Source organism: Mobula birostris, chromosome 2, assembly GCF_030028105.1.
Source record: "Mobula birostris isolate sMobBir1 chromosome 2, sMobBir1.hap1, whole genome shotgun sequence".
NCBI lineage: Eukaryota > Metazoa > Chordata > Chondrichthyes > Myliobatiformes > Myliobatidae > Mobula > Mobula birostris.
The window spans coordinates 25,052,531-25,072,972 of NC_092371.1; the positions used below are offsets into that span (position 1 = coordinate 25,052,531).

The window sequence follows — 20,442 nt, forward strand, 5'->3', positions numbered from 1 at the left end:
TGGTCAGTACTAGGGGTCGTGTTGTGTTTTGCTCCGTGCTGGGCCCTCCCGCCCGAGACGACGCTCCGTTGCCCGGATACCGGGCGGAACAAAGGGGCGGTTGTCGGGTGTGTGCGGCAACGGGCAGCCGAGTCCGGGATCCGAGCCGGGCGAACCGGACCGGGTGGTATGGCCGGCAAATCGGGCACCGACATCAAAATCCACAACTTCGTAGCGGCCGACAAGCAGTGGTAAAGCTGACCGGGGACATGGCCGGAGGGTGGCCGGAGGATGACCGGAGAGTGAGAGGGTGGCCGGAGAGTGAGAGGGTGGCCGGAGGATGGCCGGAGGGTGAGAGGGTGGCCGGAGAGTGAGAGGATGGCTGGAGGGTGACCGGAGAGTGAGAGGGTGGCCGGAGGGTGAGAGGATGGCTGGAGGGTGAGAGGGTGGCCGGAGAGTGAGAGGGTGGCCAGAGGATGACCGGAGAGTGAGAGAGTGGCCGGAGGATGGCCGGAGGGTGAGAGGGTGGCCGGAGGATGGCCGGAGGGTGAGAGGGTGGCCGGAGGATGACCGGAGAGTGAGAGGGTGGCCGGAGAGTGAGAGGATGGCTGGAGGGTGAGAGGGTGGCCGGAGAGTGAGAGGGTGGCCGGAGGATGACCGGAGAGTGAGAAGGTGGCCGGAGGGTGAGAGGGTGGCCAGAGAGTGAGAGGATGGCTGGAGAGTGAGAGGGTGGCCGGAGGGTGAGAGGGTAGCCGGAGAATGGCCAGAGAGTGAGAGGGTGGCCGGAGAATGGCCAGAGAGTGAGAGGATGGCCGGAGGGTGAGAGGGTGGCCGGAGGATGGCCGGAGAGTGAGAGGGTGGCCAAGGCGCGGGGAGGAAGGGGTAGCCGGGACTTGGCCGGGGTGAGGACAGAGGAGTGTGGCCGGATTGAGTGTATCATGGGGCTGGGTGCTGGTGTCGCATGGAGTGTCCTTGAATTGAGGGAGTACAGCGGGTGAAGTGCGTGGGTGGTCGGTGTTTGGAACCAGGAGGTGAAGGGGTGAAACTGGGTGATGGGCGGGTTTAAGAGGGCTGTATGGGAAAGGGAAGGACCAGAGTGGGTTAGAAGGTAAAAGAGGGCGGGAAACACAAGAGTAAGAGTGGCTTGAAACTGGAAAAGTTAATGTTCATACCGCTGGGTTGCAGGTTCCCAGGTGGAACATGAGGTGATGTTTATGTTAGGCATCGCTCTGGCAATGGAGGGAGCCAATTTGGTCAGGTCAGCGTTGGGTCCAGTATGGGTAGGTAAGTTTCAGAGTGGGAAGGGGGAATTAAAATGATACCTAAAGACTCTCCCATCGGGCAGAAGATACATAAGCCTGAAATCACACCTACCACACTCAAGGGAGGCTTCTGTCCCATTCTTGAATAGAAAATGATAGACCCTTAACCTCACAATCTACCTGGTTGTGACCTTGCATTTTATTGTTTACCCGCACTGCACTTTCTCTATAGAGATAGAGTTTCTCTATCCACATTATTCTGCGTTGTTACTGTTCAACATTATCCTAGCTCAGTGCACTGTGTAATGAACAGGATGCAAGACAAGCTTTTTACTGCGCCTTGGTACATGGGACAACAAAAAACCATTAAATGGCAGGCAACTGGGGACAGAGGGTTGGTGCTCTGTGAATCGGTTGCCCAGTCTGTATTTGATGTAGAGGATGTCACATCAGGGGCAGCAAATGCTGTCAGTAAGGGTGAAGGAGATGCAGGTGAATCTTAGTTGTGCCTGAAACGGCTGTGTAGTCTTGGGATGGTGAGGCTGAAGAACAAATGCTGTACCTCCTGCAGTTGCCGGAGAAAGTGCCTCGGGTCGAGGAGTGGGGTTGTCAGTGAGTGGGGAGGGCTGGCTGGACCAGAGAGTGGTCCCTGGGGAAGGCAAAAATAGGTGGGATACAGGTGAAGGAAGTGACGAAGGACAATGAGCTAATGTAAAGGAAGTGATCAATGTTCCATCTAAGGCGTGTGCGCAAACACATCTTTCGCTACTGGCACACAAAGCAATTTAAACTGTGCACAGAAGGTTCTTACCCTCTGCCTTGTTGGCACGTTGAGTATATTTCACGATCATACACAATTGCATTTCCTTTTCCGGTTTCTGATGTAGACGGTGTTGAAAATGTGGAGATAAGATGATTTGCCCACAGATTTTACAACAGGCTTATGTATACTGTTTTTATTGAAGAAATTATTCAGTGGCACACGTTGTTGTCACTCAGCAAAAAATTGCACAGCATAAGATTTTATGCACACTTGTCATTACAAATTGGAGGGAAAATTGGAAGTGATGAATGAGATTGTGTTGACGCGGGGGAAATGATGACGGAGATTCTGTTCATACGCGGGAAGTGATGGGGAGATTGTGTTGACGCGGGGGAAGTGATGGGGAGATTGTGTTGACGTGGGGGAAGTGATGGGGAGATTGTGTTGACGCGGGGGAAGTGATGGGGGAGATTGTGTTGACACGGGGAAGTGATGGGGGAGATTGTGTTGACGTGAGCGAAGTGATGGGGGAGATTGTGTTGACGCGGGGGAAGTGATTGGGGAGATTGTGTTGACGCGGGGGATGTGATGACGGAGATTCTATTGACGCGGGGGAAGTGATGGGGAGATGGTGTTGACGCGGGGAAGTGATGGGGGAAATTGTGTTGACGTGGGGGAAGTGATGACGGAGATTGTGTTGACGCGGGGAAGTGATGACGGAGATTGTGTTGACAAGGGGGAAGTGATGACGGAGATTGTGTTGACAAGGGGGAAGTGATGACGGAGATTGTGTTGACGCGGGGGAAGTGATGACGGAGATTGTGTTCACGCGGGGGAAGTGATGACGGAGATTGTATTGACGCGGGTGAAGTGATGGGGAGATTGTGTTGACGCCGGGGAAGTGATGGGGGAGATTTTGTTGACGCAGGGGAAGTGATGACAGAGATTGTGTTGACGCGAGGAAGTGATGGGGGAGATTGTGTTGACGCGGGGAAGTGATGGGGAGATTGTGTTGACGCGGGGGAAGTGATGGGGAGATTGTGTTCACGCGGGGGAAGTGATGGGGAGATTGTGTTGACGCGGGTAAAGTGATGGGGAGATTGTGTTGACCCGGGGGTAATGATGACGGAGATTGTGTTGACGCTGGGGAAGTGATGGGGGAGATTTTGTTGACGCGGGCGAGGTGATGACAGAGATTGTGTAGACGCAGGTGAAGTGACGATGGAGACTGCGTTGACGCGGTGGAAGTGATGGGGGAGATTGTGTTGACGCGGGGGAAGTGATGGGGAGATTGTGTTGACGTGGGGGAAGTGATGGGGAGATTGTGTTGACGCGAGGGAAGTGATGGGGGAGATTGTGTTCACGCGGGGGAAGTGATGGGGGAGATTTTTTTGACGCGGGGGAAGTGATGGGGAGATTGTGTTGACGTGGGGGAAGTGATGGGGGAGATTGTTTTGATGCGGGGGAAGTGATGACGGAGATTGTGTTGATGTGGGGGAAGTGATGCGGGAGATTGTGTTGACGCTGGAGAAGTGATGGGGGAGATTGTGTTGATGTGGGGGGATTTGATTACGGAGATTGTATTGACACGGGAGAAGTGATGGGGGAGATTCTGTTAACGCGGGGCAAGTGATGACGGAGATTGTGTTGACGCAGGGGAAGTGATGGGGGAGATTGTGTTGACGTGGGGGAAGTGATGGGAGAGATTGTGTTGACGCGGGGCAAGTGATGACGGAGATTGTGTTGACACGGGGAAGTGATGACGGAGATTGTGTTGACGCTGGGGAAGTGATGGGGGAGATTGTGTTGACGCGGGAGAAGTGATGGGGGAGATTGTGTTGACAAGGGGGAAGTGATGACGGAGATTGTGTTGACAAGGGGGAAGTGATGACGGAGATTGTGTTGACAAGGGGGAAGTGATGACGGAGATTGTGTTGACGCGGGGGAAGTGATGGGGAGATTGTGTTGACGCCGGGGAAGTGATGGGGGAGATTTTGTTGACGCAGGGGAAGTGATGGGGGAGATTGTGTTGACGCGGGGGAAGTGATGACGGAGATTGTGTTGACGCGGGGAAGTGATTGGGGAGATTGTGTTGACGCAGGGAAAGTGATGGGGAGATTGTGTTGACGCGGGGGAAGTGATGACGGAGATTGTGTTGACACGGGGGAAGTGATGGGGAGATTGTGTTGACGCGGGGAAGTGATGGGTGTGATTGTGTTGACGCGGGGGAAGTGATGGGGGAGATTTTGTTGACGCAGGGGAAGTGATGACAGAGATTGTGTTGACGCGGGGGAAGTGATGACAGAGATTGTGTTGACGCGGGGAAGTGATTGGGGAGATTGTGTTGATGCGGGGCAAGTGATGGTTGATTTTGTGTTGTCGCGGGGGAAGTGATGACGGAGATTGTGTTTATGCGGGCAAAGTGATGACGGAGATTGTATTGACGCAGGGGAAGTGATGGGGGAGATTGTGTTGACGCAGGGGAAGTGATGGGGGAGATTGTGTTGACGCGGGTAAAGTGATGGGGAGATTGTGTTGACCCGGGGGTAATGATGACGGAGATTGTGTTGACGCTGGGGAAGTGATGGGGGAGATTTTGATGACGCGGGGAAGTGATGGGGAGATTGTGTTGATGTGGGGGAAGTGATGGGGGAGATTGTGTTGATGCGGTGGAAGTGATTGGGGAGTTTGTGTTGACGCGGGGGAAGTGATGGGGAGATTGTGTTGACGCGGGGGAAGTGATGGGGGAGATTGTGTTGACGCGGGGGAAGTGATGGGGAGATTGTGTTGACGCGGGGGAAGTGATGGGGAGATTGTGTTGACGCGGGTAAAGCGATGGGGAGATTGTGTTGACGTGGAGGAAGTGATGGGGAGATTGTGTTGACGCGGGGGAAGTGATGGGGGAGATTGTGTTCACGCGGGGGAAGTGATGGGGGAGATTGTTTTGACGCGGGGGAAGTGATGACGGAGATTGTGTTGATGTGGGGGAAGTGATGCGGGAGATTGTGTTGACGCTGGAGAAGTGATGGGGGAGATTGTGTTGATGTGGGGGGATTTGATTACGGAGATTGTATTGACACGGGAGAAGTGATGGGGGAGATTCTGTTAACGCGGGGCAAGTGATGACGGAGATTGTGTTGACGCAGGGGAAGTGATGGGGGAGATTGTGTTGACGTGGGGGAAGGGATGGGAGAGATTGTGTTGACGCGGGGCAAGTGATGACGGAGATTGTGTTGACACGGGGAAGTGATGGGGGAGATTGTGTTGACGCGGGGGAAGTGATGGGGGAGATTGTGTTGACGCGGGAGAAGTGATGGGGGAGATTGTGTTGACGCGGGGGAAGTGATGACGGAGCTTGTGTTCACACGGGGGAAGTGATGACCTAGATTGTATTGACGCGGGGGAAGTGATGGGTGGGATTGTGTTGACGAGGGCGAATTGATGACGGAGATTGTGTTCACGCGGGGGAGTGATGGGGGAGATTGTGTTCACACGGATGGAGTGATGGGGGAGATTGTGTTCACGCGGGGGAAGTGATGGGGGAGATTGTTGACGCGGGGAAGTGATGACGGAGATTGTGTTGATGCGGGGGAAGTGATGGGGGAGATTTTGTTGACTCGGGGGAAGTGATTGCAGAGATCGTGTTGACGCGGGGGAAGTGATGGGGAGATTGCTTTGATGCGGGGAAAGTGATGGGGAGATTGCTTTGATGCGGGGGAAGTGATTGGGGAGATTGTGTTGACGCGGGGAAGTGATGGGGAGATTGTGTTGACGCGGGGAAGTGATGGGGAGATTGTGTTGACGCGGTGGAAGTGATGGGGGACATTGCTTTGACGCTGAGGAAGTCATGACGGAGATTGTGTTGACGCGGGGAAGTGATGGGGAGATTGTGTTGACGCGGTGAAAGTGATGGGGAAGATTGTCTTGACGTCGGGGAAGTGATGACGGAGATTGTGTTGACGCGGGCGAAGTGATGACGGAGATTGTGTTGACAAGAGGGAAGTGATGACGGAGATTGTGTTGACAAGGGGGAAGTGATGACGGAGATTGTGTTGACGCGGGGGAAGTGATGGAGAGATTGTGTTGACGCCGGGGAAGTGATGGGGGAGATTTTGTTGACGCAGGGGAAGTGATGACAGAGATTGTGTTGATGCGGGGAAGTGATTGGGGAGATTGTGTTGACGCGGGGAAAGTGATGGGGAGATTGTGTTGACGCGGGGGAAGTGATGGGGGAGATTGTGTTGACGAGGGAGAAGTGATGGGGAGATTGTGTTGATGTGGGGGAAGTGATGGGGGAGATTGTGTTGAAGCGGGGAAGTGATGGGGGAGATTGTGTTGACGCGGGGGAAGTGATGGGGGAGATTGTGTTGACGCGGGAGAAGTGATGGGGGAGATTGTGTTGACGCGGGGGAAGTGATGACAGAGCTTGTGTTCACGCGGGGCAAGTGATGACGGAGCTTGTGTTCACGCGGGGGAAGTGATGACCTAGATTGTATTGACGCGGGGGAAGTGATGGGTGGGATTGTGTTGACGAGGGCGAATTGATGACGGAGATTGTGTTCACGCGGGGGAGTGATGGGGGAGATTGTGTTCACACGGATGGAGTGATGGGGGAGATTGTGTTCACGCGGGGGAAGTGATGGGGGAGATTGTTGACGCGGGGAAGTGATGACGGAGATTGTGTTGATGCGGGGGAAGTGATGGGGGAGATTTTGTTGACTCGGGGGAAGTGATTGCAGAGATCGTGTTGACGCGGGGGAAGTGATGGGGAGATTGCTTTGATGCGGGGAAAGTGATGGGGAGATTGCTTTGATGCGGGGGAAGTGATTGGGGAGATTGTGTTGACGCGGGGAAGTGATGGGGAGATTGTGTTGACGCGGTGGAAGTGATGGGGGACATTGCTTTGACGCTGAGGAAGTCATGACGGAGATTGTGTTGACGCGGGGAAGTGATGGGGAGATTGTGTTGACGCGGTGAAAGTGATGGGGAAGATTGTCTTGACGTCGGGGAAGTGATGACGGAGATTGTGTTGACGCGGGCGAAGTGATGACGGAGATTGTGTTGACAAGAGGGAAGTGATGACGGAGATTGTGTTGACAAGGGGGAAGTGATGACGGAGATTGTGTTGACGCGGGGGAAGTGATGGAGAGATTGTGTTGACGCCGGGGAAGTGATGGGGGAGATTTTGTTGACGCAGGGGAAGTGATGACAGAGATTGTGTTGATGCGGGGAAGTGATTGGGGAGATTGTGTTGACGCGGGGAAAGTGATGGGGAGATTGTGTTGACGCGGGGGAAGTGATGGGGGAGATTGTGTTGACGAGGGAGAAGTGATGGGGAGATTGTGTTGATGTTGGGGAAGTGATGGGGGAGATTGTGTTGAAGCGGGGAAGTGATGGGGGAGATTGTGTTGACGCGGGGGAAGTGATGGGGGAGATTGTGTTGACGCGGGAGAAGTGATGGGGGAGATTGTGTTGACGCGGGGGAAGTGATGACAGAGCTTGTGTTCACGCGGGGCAAGTGATGACGGAGCTTGTGTTCACGCGGGGGAAGTGATGACCTAGATTGTATTGACGCGGGGGAAGTGATGGGTGGGATTGTGTTGACGAGGGCGAATTGATGACGGAGATTGTGTTCACGCGGGGGAGTGATGGGGGAGATTGTGTTCACGCGGATGGAGTGATGGGGGAGATTGTGTTCACGCGGGGGAAGTGATGGGGGAGATTGTTGACGCGGGGAAGTGATGACGGAGATTGTGTTGATGCGGGGGAAGTGATCGGGGAGATTTTGTTGACTCGGGGGAAGTGATGGGGAGATTGCTTTGATGCGGGGGAAGTGATGGGGAGATTGCTTTGATGCGGGGGAAGTGATGGGGAGATTGTGTTGACGCGGGGGAAGTGATGGGGGAGATTGTGTTGATGTGGGGGAAGTGATGGGGGAGATTGTGTTGACACGGGGAAGTGATGACGGAGATTGTGTTGACGCGGGGGAAGTGATGGGGAGATTGTGTTGAAGCGGGGAAGTGATGGGGAGATTGTGTTGACGCGGGGGAAGTGATGGGGAGATTGTGTTGACGCGGGGGAAGTGATGGGGAGATTGTGTTGACGCGGGGGAAGTGATGGGGAGATTGTGTTGACGCGGGGGCAGTGATGGGGGAGATTGTGTTCACGCGGGGGAAGTGATGGAGGAGATTTTTTTGACGCGGGGGAAGTGATGGGGAGATTGTGTTGACGTGGGGGAAGTGATGGGGGAGATTGTGTTCACGCGGGGGAAGTGATGGGGAGATTGTGTTGACGTGGGGGAAGTGATGGGGAGATTGTGTTGACGTGGGGGAAGTGATGGGGAGATTGTGTTGACGTGGGGGAAGTGATGGGGAGATTGTGTTGACGCGGGGGAAGTGATGGGGAGATTGTGGTGACGCGAGGGAAGTGATGGGGGAGATTGTGTTCACGCGGGGGAAGTGATGGGGGAGATTGTGTTGACGCGGGAGAAGTGATGGGGGAGATTGTGTTGACAAGGGGGAAGTGATGACGGAGATTGTGTTGACAAGGGGGAAGTGATGACGGAGATTGTGTTGACAAGGGGGAAGTGATGACGGAGATTGTGTTGACGCGGGGGAAGTGATGGGGAGATTGTGTTGACGCCGGGGAAGTGATGGGGGAGATTGTGTTGACGCGGGGGAAGTGATGACGGAGATTGTGTTGACACGGGGGAAGTGATGGGGAGATTGTGTTGATGCGGGGGATGTGATGACGGAGAATCTATTGATGCGGGGGAAGTGATGGGGGAGATTGCGTTGACGCGGGGAAGTGATGACGGAGATTGTGTTGACGTGGGTGATGTGATGGGTGTGATTGTATTGATGTGGGGTAACTGATGGGGAGATTGTGTTGACGCGGGGAAGTGATGGGTGTGATTGTGTTGACGCGGGGGAAGTGATGGGGGAGATTTTGTTGACGCAGGGGAAGTGATGACAGAGATTGTGTTGACGCGGGGGAAGTGATGACAGAGATTGTGTTGACGCGGGGAAGTGATTGGGGAGATTGTGTTGATGCGGGGCAAGTGATGGTTGATTTTGTGTTGTCGCGGGGGAAGTGATGACGGAGATTGTGTTTATGCGGGCAAAGTGATGACGGAGATTGTATTGACGCAGGGGAAGTGATGGGGGAGATTGTGTTGACGCGGGGGAAGTGATGGGGGAGATTGTGTTGACGCGGGGGAAGTGATGGGGGAGATTGTGTTGACGTGGGGGAAGTGATGACGGAGATTGTGTTGACACGGGGAAGTGATGGGGAGATTGTGTTGACGCGGGGAAGTGATGGGGAGATTGTGTTGACGCGGGGGAAGTGATGGGGAGATTGTGTTGACGTGGGGGAAGTGATGGGGAGATTGTTTTGACGTGGGGGAAGTGATGGGGAGATTGTGTTGACGCGGGGGAAGTGATGGGGAGATTGTGTTGATGTGGGGGAAGTGATGGGGGAGATTGTGTTGACGCGGGGGAAGTGATGGGGAGATTGTGTTGACGCGGGGGAAGTGATGGGGGAGATTGTGTTGACGCGGGGGAAGTGATGGGGTGATTGTGTTGACGCGGGGGAAGTGATGGGGAGATTGTGTTGACGCGGGTAAAGCGATGGGGAGATTGTGTTGACCCGGGGGAAGTGATGGGGGAGATTGTGTTGACGCGGGGGAAGTGATGACAGAGATTCTGTTGACGCGGGGGAAGTGATGACGGAGATTGTGTTGACGTGAGGGAAGTGATGGGGGAGATTGTGTTGACGCGGGGGAAGTGATGGGGAGATTGTGTTGACGCGGGGGAAGTGATGGGGAGATTGTGTTGACGCGGGGGAAGTGATGGGGAGATTGTGTTGACGCGGGGGAAGTGATGACGGAGATTGTGTTGACCCGGGGGTAATGATGACTGAGATTGTGTTGACGCTGGGGAAGTGATGGGGGAGATTTTGTTGACGCGGGCGAGGTGATGACAGAGATTGTGTAGACGCAGGTGAAGTGACGATGGAGACTGTGTTGACGTGGTGGAAGTGATGGGGAAGATTGTGTTGACGCGGGGGAAGTGATGACGGAGCTTGTGTTCACGCGGGGGAAGTGATGACGGAGCTTGTGTTCACGCGGGGGAAGTGATGACCTAGATTGTATTGACGCGGGGGAAGTGATGGGTGGGATTGTGTTGACGAGGGCGAATTGATGACGGAGATTGTGTTCACGCGGGGGAGTGATGGGGGAGATTGTGTTCACACGGATGGAGTGATGGGGGAGATTGTGTTCACGCGGGGGAAGTGATGGGGGAGATTGTTGACGCGGGGAAGTGATGACGGAGATTGTGTTGATGCGGGGGAAGTGATGGGGGAGATTTTGTTGACTCGGGGGAAGTGATTGCAGAGATCGTGTTGACGCGGGGGAAGTGATGGGGCGATTGCTTTGATGCGGGGGAAGTGATGGGGAGATTGCTTTGATGCGGGGGAAGTGATTGGGGAGATTGTGTTGACGCGGGGAAGTGATGGGGAGATTGTGTTGACGCGGGGAAGTGATGGGGAGATTGTGTTGACGCGGTGGAAGTGATGGGGGACATTGCTTTGACGCTGAGGAAGTCATGACGGAGATTGTGTTGACGCGGGGAAGTGATGGGGAGATTGTGTTGACGCGGTGAAAGTGATGGGGAAGATTGTCTTGACGTCGGGGAAGTGATGACGGAGATTGTGTTGACGCGGGCGAAGTGATGACGGAGATTGTGTTGACAAGAGGGAAGTGATGACGGAGATTGTGTTGACAAGGGGGAAGTGATGACGGAGATTGTGTTGACGCGGGGGAAGTGATGGAGAGATTGTGTTGACGCCGGGGAAGTGATGGGGGAGATTTTGTTGACGCAGGGGAAGTGATGACAGAGATTGTGTTGACGCGGGGAAGTGATTGGGGAGATTGTGTTGACGCGGGGAAAGTGATGGGGAGATTGTGTTGACGCGGGGGAAGTGATGGGGGAGATTGTGTTGACGAGGGAGAAGTGATGGGGAGATAGTGTTGATGTGGGGGAAGTGATGGGGGAGATTGTGTTGAAGCGGGGAAGTGATGGGGGAGATTGTGTTGACGCGGGGGAAGTGATGGGGGAGATTGTGTTGACGCGGGAGAAGTGATGGGGGAGATTGTGTTGACGCGGGGAAGTGATGACAGAGCTTGTGTTCACGCGGGGCAAGTGATGACGGAGCTTGTGTTCACGCGGGGGAAGTGATGACCTAGATTGTATTGACGCGGGGGAAGTGATGGGGAGATTTTGTTGACGCGGGCGAGGTGATGACAGAGATTGTGTAGACGCAGGTGAAGTGACGATGGAGACTGCGTTGACGCGGTGGAAGTGATGGGGGAGATTCTGTTGACGCGGGGGAAGTGATGGGGAGATTGTGTTCACGCGGGGGAAGTGATGGGGAGATTGTGTTGACGCGGGGGAAGTGATGGGGAGATTGTGTTGACGCGGGGGAAGTGATGGGGAGATTGTGTTGACGCGGGGGAAGTGATGGGGAGATTGTGTTGACGCGGGTAAAGCGATGGGGAGATTGTGTTGACCCGGGGGTAATGATAACGGAGATTGTGTTGACGCTGGGGAAGTGATGGGGGAGATTTTGTTGACGCGGGCGAGGTGATGACAGAGATTGTGTAGACGCAGGTGAAGTGACGATGGAGACTGCGTTGACGCGGTGGAAGTGATGGGGGAGATTCTGTTGACGCGGGGGAAGTGATGGGGAGATTGTGTTCACGCGGGGGAAGTGATGGGGGAGATTGTTGATGCGGGGGAAGTGATGGGGAGATTGTGTTGATGCGGGGGAAGTGATGGGGAGATTGTGTTGATGCGGTGGAAGTGATGGGGAGATTGTGTTGACGCGGTGGAAGTGATGGGGGAGATTGTGTTGACGTGGGGGAAGTGATGTGGGAGATTCTGTTAACGCGGGGCAAGTGATGACGGAGATTGTGTTGACGCGGGGGAAGTGATGGGGGAGATTGTGTTGACGTGGGGGAAGTGATGACGGAGATTGTGTTGACGCGGGGGAAGTGATGGGGAGATTGTGTTGACGTGGGGGAAGTGATGGGGAGATTGTGTTGACGTGGGGGAAGTGATGGGGAGATTGTGTTGACGCGAGGGAAGTGATGGGGAGATTGTGTTGTCGCGAGTGAAGTGATGGGGGAGATTGTGTTCACGCGGGGGAAGTGATGGGGGAGATTTTTTTGACGCGGGGGAAGTGATGGGGAGATTGTGTTGACGTGGGGGAAGTGATGGGGGAGATTGTGTTCACGCGGGGGAAGTGATGGGGGAGATTGTTTTGACGCGGGGGAAGTGATGACGGAGATTGTGTTGATGTGGGGGAAGTGATGCGGGAGATTGTGTTGACGCTGGAGAAGTGATGGGGGAGATTGTGTTGATGTGGGGGGATTTGATTACGGAGATTGTATTGACACGGGGGAAGTGATGGGGGAGATTCTGTTAACGCGGGGCAAGTGATGACGGAGATTGTGTTGACGCTGGGGAAGTGATGGGGGAGATTGTGTTGACGCGGGAGAAGTGATTGCAGAGATCGTGTTGACGCGGGGGAAGTGATGGGGAGATTGCTTTGATGCGGGGGAAGTGATGGGGAGATTGCTTTGATGCGGGGGAAGTGATTGGGGAGATTGTGTTGACGCGGGGAAGTGATGGGGAGATTGTGTTGACGCGGGGAAATGATGGGGAGATTGTGTTGACGCGGTGGAAGTGATGGGGGACATTGCTTTGACGCTGAGGAAGTCATGACGGAGATTGTGTTGACGCGGGGAAGTGATGGGGAGATTGTGTTGACGCGGTGAAAGTGATGGGGAAGATTGTCTTGACGTCGGGGAAGTGATGACGGAGATTGTGTTGACGCGGGCGAAGTGATGACGGAGATTGTGTTGACAAGAGGGAAGTGATGACGGAGATTGTGTTGACAAGGGGGAAGTGATGACGGAGATTGTGTTGACGCGGGGGAAGTGATGGAGAGTTTGTGTTGACGCCGGGGAAGTGATGGGGGAGATTTTGTTGACGCAGGGGAAGTGATGACAGAGATTGTGTTGACGCGGGGAAGTGATTGGGGAGATTGTGTTGACGCGGGGAAAGTCATGGGGAGATTGTGTTGACGCGGGGGAAGTGATGGGGGAGATTGTGTTGACGAGGGAGAAGTGATGGGGAGATAGTGTTGATGTGGGGGAAGTGATGGGGGAGATTGTGTTGAAGCGGGGAAGTGATGGGGGAGATTGTGTTGACGCGGGGGAAGTGATGGGGGAGATTGTGTTGACGCGGGAGAAGTGATGGGGGAGATTGTGTTGACGCGGGGAAGTGATGACAGAGCTTGTGTTCACGCGGGGCAAGTGATGACGGAGCTTGTGTTCACGCGGGGGAAGTGATGACCTAGATTGTATTGACGCGGGGGAAGTGATGGGTGGGATTGTGTTGACGAGGGCGAATTGATGACGGAGATTGTGTTCACGCGGGGGAGTGATGGGGGAGATTGTGTTCACGCGGATGGAGTGATGGGGGAGATTGTGTTCACGCGGGGGAAGTGATGGGGGAGATTGTTGACGCGGGGAAGTGATGACGGAGATTGTGTTGATGCGGGGGAAGTGATCGGGGAGATTTTGTTGACTCGGGGGAAGTGATTGCAGAGATCGTGTTGACACGGGGGAAGTGATGGGGAGATTGCTTTGATGCGGGGGAAGTGATGGGGAGATTGTGTTGACGCGGGGGAAGTGATGGGGGAGATTGTGTTGATGTGGGGAAAGTGATGGGGGAGATTGTGTTGACGCGGGGAAGTGATGACGGAGATTGTGTTGACGCGGGGGAAGTGATGGGGAGATTGTGTTGAAGCGGGGAAGTGATGGGGAGATTGTGTTGACACGGGGGAAGTGATGGGGAGATTGTGTTCTCGCGGGGGAAGTGATGGGGAGATTGTGTTGACGCGGGGGAAGTGATGGGGGAGATTGTGTTGACGCTGGGGAAGTGATGGGGAGATTGTGTTGACCAGGGGGTAATGATGACGGTGATTGTGTTGACGCTGGGGAAGTGATGGGGGAGATTTTGTTGACGCGGGCGAGGTGATGACAGAGATTGTGTAGACGCAGGTGAAGTGACGATGGTGACTGCGTTGACGCGGTGGAAGTGATGGGGGAGATTGTGTTGACGCGGGGGAAGTGATGGGGGAGATTGTGTTGATGCGGGGAAGTGATGGGGAGATTGTGTTGACGTGGGGGAAGTGATGGGGAGATTGTGTTGATGCGGGGAAGTGATGGGGAGATTGTGTTGACGTGGGGGAAGTGATGGGGAGATTGTGTTGACGTGGTGGAAGTGATGGGGAGATTGTGTTGACGCGAGGGAAGTGATGGGGGAGATTGTGTTCACGCGGGGGAAGTGATGGGGGAGATTTTTTTGACGCGGGGGAAGTGATGGGGAGATTGTGTTGACGTGGGGGAAGTGATGGGGGAGATTGTGTTCACGCGGGGGAAGTGATGGGGGAGATTGTTTTGATGCGGGGGAAGTGATGACGGAGATTGTGTTGATGTGGGGGAAGTGATGCGGGAGATTGTGTTGACGCTGGAGAAGTGATGGGGGAGATTGTGTTGATGTGGGGGGATTTGATTACGGAGATTGTATTGACACGGGAGAAGTGATGGGGGAGATTCTGTTAAAGCGGGGCAAGTGATGACGGAGATTGTGTTGACGCAGGGGAAGTGATGGGGGAGATTGTGTTGACGTGGGGGAAGTGATGGGAGAGATTGTGTTGACGCGGGGCAAGTGATGACGGAGATTGTGTTGACACGGGGAAGTGATGACGGAGATTGTGTTGACGCTGGGGAAGTGATGGGGGAGATTGTGTTGACGCGGGAGAAGTGATGGGGGAGATTGTGTTGACAAGGGGGAAGTGATGACGGAGATTGTGTTGACAAGGGGGAAGTGATGACGGAGATTGTGTTGACGCGGGGGAAGTGATGACGGAGATTGTGTTGACGCGGGGGAAGTGATGGGGAGATTGTGTTGACGCCGGGGAAGTGATGGGGGAGATTTTGTTGACGCAGGGGAAGTGATGGGGGAGATTGTGTTGACGCGGGGGAAGTGATGACGGAGATTGTGTTGACGCGGGGAAGTGATTGGGGAGATTGTGTTGACGCAGGGAAAGTGATGGGGAGATTGTGTTGACGCGGGGGAAGTGATGACGGAGATTGTGTTGACACGGGGGAAGTGATGGGGAGATTGTGTTGACGCGGGGGATGTGATGACGGAGAATCTATTGATGCGGGGGAAGTGATGGGGGAGATTGCGTTGACGCGGGGAAGTGATGACGGAGATTGTGTTGACGTGGGGGATGTGATGGGTGTGATTGTATTGACGTGGGGTAACTGATGGGGAGATTGTGTTGACGCGGGGAAGTGATGGGTGTGATTGTGTTGACGCGGGGGAAGTGATGGGGGAGATTTTGTTGACGCAGGGGAAGTGATGACAGAGATTGTGTTGACGCGGGGGAAGTGATGACAGAGATTGTGTTGACGCGGGGAAGTGATTGGGGAGATTGTGTTGATGCGGAGCAAGTGATGGTTGATTTTGTGTTGTCGCGGGGGAAGTGATGACGGAGATTGTGTTTATGCGGGCAAAGTGATGACGGAGATTGTATTGACGCAGGGGAAGTGATGGGGGAGATTGTGTTGACGCGGGTAAAGTGATGGGGAGATTGTGTTGACCCGGGGGTAATGATGACGGAGATTGTGTTGACGCTGGGGAAGTGATGGGGGAGATTTTGATGACGCGGGGAAGTGATGGGGAGATTGTGTTGACGTGGGGGAAGTGATGGGGGAGATTGTGTTGACGCAGGGGAAGTGATGGGGGAGATTGTGTTGACGCGGGGGAAGTGATGGGGAGATTGTGTTGACGTGGGGGAAGTGATGGGGGAGATTGTGTTGACGCAGGGGAAGTGATGGGGGAGATTGTGTTGACGCGGGGGAAGTGATGGGGAGATTGTGTTGACGCGGGGGAAGTGATGGGGGAGATTGTGTTGACGCGGGGGAAGTGATGGGGAGATTGTGTTGACGCGGGGGAAGTGATGGGGAGAATGTGTTGACCCGGGGGTAATGATGACGGAGATTGTGTTGACGCTGGGGAAGTGATGGGGGAGATTTTGTTGACGCGGGCGAGGTGATGACAGAGATTGTGTAGACGCAGGTGAAGTGACGTTGGAGACTGCGTTGACGCGGTGAAAGTGATGGGGGAGATTGTGTTGACGCGGGGGAAGTGATGGGGGAGATTGTGTTGACGCAGGAGAAGTGATGGGGAGATTGTGTTGACGCGGGGGAAGTGATGGGGGAGATTGTGTTGACGCGGGGGAAGTGATGGGGGAGATTGTGTTGACTCGGGGGAAGTGATGGGGAGATTGTGTTGATGTGGGGGAAGTGATGGGGGAGATTGTGTTGACGCGGGGGAAGTGATGGGGAGATTGTGTTGACGTGGGGGAAGTGATGGGGAGATTGTGTTGACGTGGGGGAAGTGATGGGGAGATTGTGTTGACGCGGGAGAAGTGATGGGGAGATTGTGTTGACGCGGGGGAAGTGATGGGGAGATTGTGTTGACGCGGGGGAAGTGATGGGGAGATTGTGTTGTCGCGGGGGAAGTGATGGGGAGATTGTGTTGACGCGGGGGAAGTGATGGGGAGATTGTGTTGACGCGGGGGAAGTGATGGGGGAGATTGTGTTCACGCGGGGGAAGTGATGGGGAGATTGTTTTGACGCGGGGGAAGTGATGGGGAGATTGTGTTGACGTGGGGGAAGTGATGGGGGAGAATGTGTTCACGCGGGGGAAGTGATGGGGGAGATTGTGTTGATGTGGGGGAAGTGATGCGGGAGATTGTGTTGACGCTGGAGAAGTGATGGGGGAGATTGTGTTGATGTGGGGGGATTTGATTACGGAGATTGTATTGACGCGGGAGAAGTGATGGGGGAGATTCTGTTAACGCGGGGCAAGTGATGACGGAGATTGTGTTGACGCAGGGGAAGTGATGACGGAGATTGTTTTGACACGGAGAAGTGATGGGGGAGATTGTGTTGACGCGGGGGAAGTGATGGGGGAGATTGTGTTGACGCGGGAGAAGTGATGGGGGAGATTGTGTTGACGCGGGGGAAGTGATGGGGGAGATTGTGTTGACGCGGGAGAAGTGATGGGGGAGATTGTGTTGACGCGGGGAAGTGATGACAGAGCTTGTGTTCACGCGGGGCCAGTGATGACGGAGCTTGTGTTCACGCGGGGGAAGTGATGACCTAGATTGTATTGACGCGGGGGAAGTGATGGGGGAGATTGTGTTGACGTGGGGGAAGTGATGGGGAGATTGTGTTGACGCGGGGGAAGTGATGGGGAGATTGTTTTGACGTGGGGTAAGTGATGGGGGAGATTGTGTTCACGCGGGGGAAGTGATGGGGGAGATTGTGTTGACGCGGGTGAAGTGATGGGGAGATTGTGTTGACCCGGGGGTAATGATGACGGAGATTGTGTTGACGCTGGGGAAGTGATGGGGGAGATTTTGTTGACGCGGGCGAGGTGATGACAGAGATTGTGTAGACGCAGGTGAAGTGACGATGGAGACTGCGTTGACGCGGTGGAAGTGATGGGGGAGATTGTGTTGACGCGGGTAAAGTGATGGGGAGATTGTGTTGACGTGAGCGAAGTGATGGGGGAGATTGTGTTGACGCGGGGAAGTGATGGCGGAGGTTGTGTTGACGCGGGGGAAGTGATGGGGGAGATTGTGTTGATGCGGGGGAAGTGATGGGGAGATTGTGTTGACGTGGGGGAAGTGATGGGGGAGATTGTGTTGACGCGGGGGAAGTGATGGGGGAGATTGTGTTGACGCGGGGGAAGTGATGGGGAGATTGTGTTGACGCGGGGGAAGTGATGGGGAGATTGTGTTGACGTGGGGGAAGTGATGGGGGAGATTGTGTTGATGCGGTGGAAGTGATTGGGGAGATTGTGTTGATGCGGTGGAAGTGATTGGGGAGTTTGTGTTGATGCGGGGGAAGTGATGGGGAGATTGTGTTGACGTGGGGGAAGTGATGGGGGAGATTGTGTTGACGTGGGGGAAGTGATGGGGAGATTGTGTTGACGCGGGGGAAGTGATGGGGAGATTGTGTTGACGCGGGGGAAGTGATGGGGAGATTGTGTTGACGCGGGGGAAGTGATGGGGAGATTGTGTTGACGCGGGTAAAGCGATGGGGAGATTGTGTTGACCCGGGGGTAATGATGACGGAGATTGTGTTGACGCTGGGGAAGTGATGGGGGAGATTTTGTTGACGCGGGCGAGGTGATGACAGAGATTGTGTAGACGCAGGTGAAGTGACGTTGGAGACTGCGTTGACGCGGTGGAAGTGATGGGGGAGATTGTGTTGACGCGGGGGAAGTGATGGGGAGATTGTTTTGACGCGGGGGAAGTGATGGGGAGATTGTGTTGACGCGGGGGAAGTGATGGGGAGATTGTGTTGTCGCGGGGGAAGTGATGGGGAGATTGTGTTGACGCGGGGGAAGTGATGGGGAGATTGTGTTGACGCGGGGAAGTGATGGGGGAGATTGTGTTCACGCGGGGGAAGTGATGGGGAGATTGTTTTGACGCGGGGGAAGTGATGGGGGAGATTGTGTTCACGCGGGGGAAGTGATGGGGGAGATTGTTTTGACGCGGGGGAAGTGATGACGGAGATTGTGTTGATGTGGGGGAAGTGATGCGGGAGATTGTGTTGACGCTGGAGAAGTGATGGGGGAGATTGTGTTGATGTGGGGGGATTTGATTACGGAGATTGTATTGACGCGGGAGAAGTGATGGGGGAGATTCTGTTAACGCGGGGCAAGTGATGACGGAGATTGTGTTGACGCAGGGGAAGTGATGACGGAGATTGTTTTGACACGGAGAAGTGATGGGGGAGATTGTGTTGACGCGGGGGAAGTGATGGGGGAGATTGTGTTGACGCGGGAGAAGTGATGGGGGAGATTGTGTTGACGCGGGGAAGTGATGACAGAGCTTGTGTTCACGCGGGGCAAGTGATGACGGAGCTTGTGTTCACGCGGGGGAAGTGATGACCTAGATTGTATTGACGCGGGGGAAGTGATGGGTGGGATTGTGTTGACGAGGGCGAATTGATGACGGAGATTGTGTTCACGCGGGGGAGTGATGGGGGAGATTGTGTTCACGCGGATGGAGTGATGGGGGAGATTGTGTTCACGCGGGGGAAGTGATGGGGGAGATTGTTGACGCGGGGAAGTGATGACGGAGATTGTGTTGATGCGGGGGAAGTGATCGGGGAGATTTTGTTGACTCGGGGGAAGTGATTGCAGAGATCGTGTTGACGCGGGGGAAGTGATGGGGAGATTGTGTTGACGCGGGGAAGTGATGGGGGAGATTGTGTTGATGTGGGGAAAGTGATGGGGGAGATTGTGTTGACGCGGGGAAGTGATGACGGAGATTGTGTTGACGCGGGGGAAGTGATGGGGAGATTGTGTTGAAGCGGGGAAGTGATGGGGAGATTGTGTTGACGCGGGGGAAGTGATGGGGAGATTGTGTTCACGCGGGGGAAGTGATGGGGAGATTGTGTTGACGCGGGTAAAGTGATGGGGAGATTGTGTTGACCCGGGGGTAATGATAACGGAGATTGTGTTGACGCTGGGGAAGTGATGGGGGAGATTTTGTTGACGCGGGCGAGGTGATGACAGAGATTGTGTAGACGCAGGTGAAGTGACGATGGAGACTGCGTTGACGCGGTGGATGGGGGAGATTGTGTTGACGCGGGGGAAGTGATGGGGGAGATTGTGTTGACGCGGGGGAAGTGATGGGGAGATTGTGTTGACGCGGGGGAAGTGATGGGGAGATTGTGTTGACGTGGGGGAAGTGATGGGGAGATTGTGTTGATGCGGGGAAGTGATGGGGAGATTGTGTTGACGTGGGGGAAGTGATGGGGAGATTGTGTTGACGCGGGGGAAGTGATGGGGAGATTGTGTTGACGCGAGGGAAGTGATGGGGAGATTGTGTTGACGCGAGGGAAGTGATGGGGGAGATTGTGTTCACGCGGGGGAAGTGATGGGGGAGATTTTTTTGACGCGGGGGAAGTGATGGGGAGATTGTGTTGACGTGGGGGAAGTGATGGGGGAGATTGTGTTCACGCGGGGGAAGTGATGGGGGAGATTGTTTTGATGCGGGGGAAGTGATGACGGAGATTGTGTTGATGTGGGGGAAGTGATGCGGGAGATTGTGTTGACGCTGGAGAAGTGATGGGGGAGATTGTGTTGATGTGGGGGGATTTGATTACGGAGATTGTATTGACACGGGAGAAGTGATGGGGGAGATTCTGTTAACGCGGGGCAAGTGATGACGGAGATTGTGTTGACGCAGGGGAAGTGATGGGGGAGATTGTGT

At 54.8% G+C, this 20,442-nt stretch overlaps 1 protein-coding gene across 5 annotated transcripts in view; it reads left to right on the plus strand.

Moving 5' to 3' along the window:
- LOC140185460 (ciliary microtubule inner protein 1-like) overlaps positions 1-20,442 on the plus strand; it is a 206,316-nt gene that overhangs the window by 116,032 nt on the left and 69,842 nt on the right. The window contains exon 1 of one of the 5 annotated variants that reach the window (XM_072238813.1): positions 69-230. The exons of the other annotated variants lie outside the window; for them this stretch is intronic. Coding sequence (XP_072094914.1) covers positions 169-230 — 62 coding nt within the window. The 5' untranslated portion in view covers positions 69-168. Of the gene's footprint in view, positions 1-68; positions 231-20,442 lie in introns of those variants that run through there. 5 annotated transcript variants of the gene reach the window in all.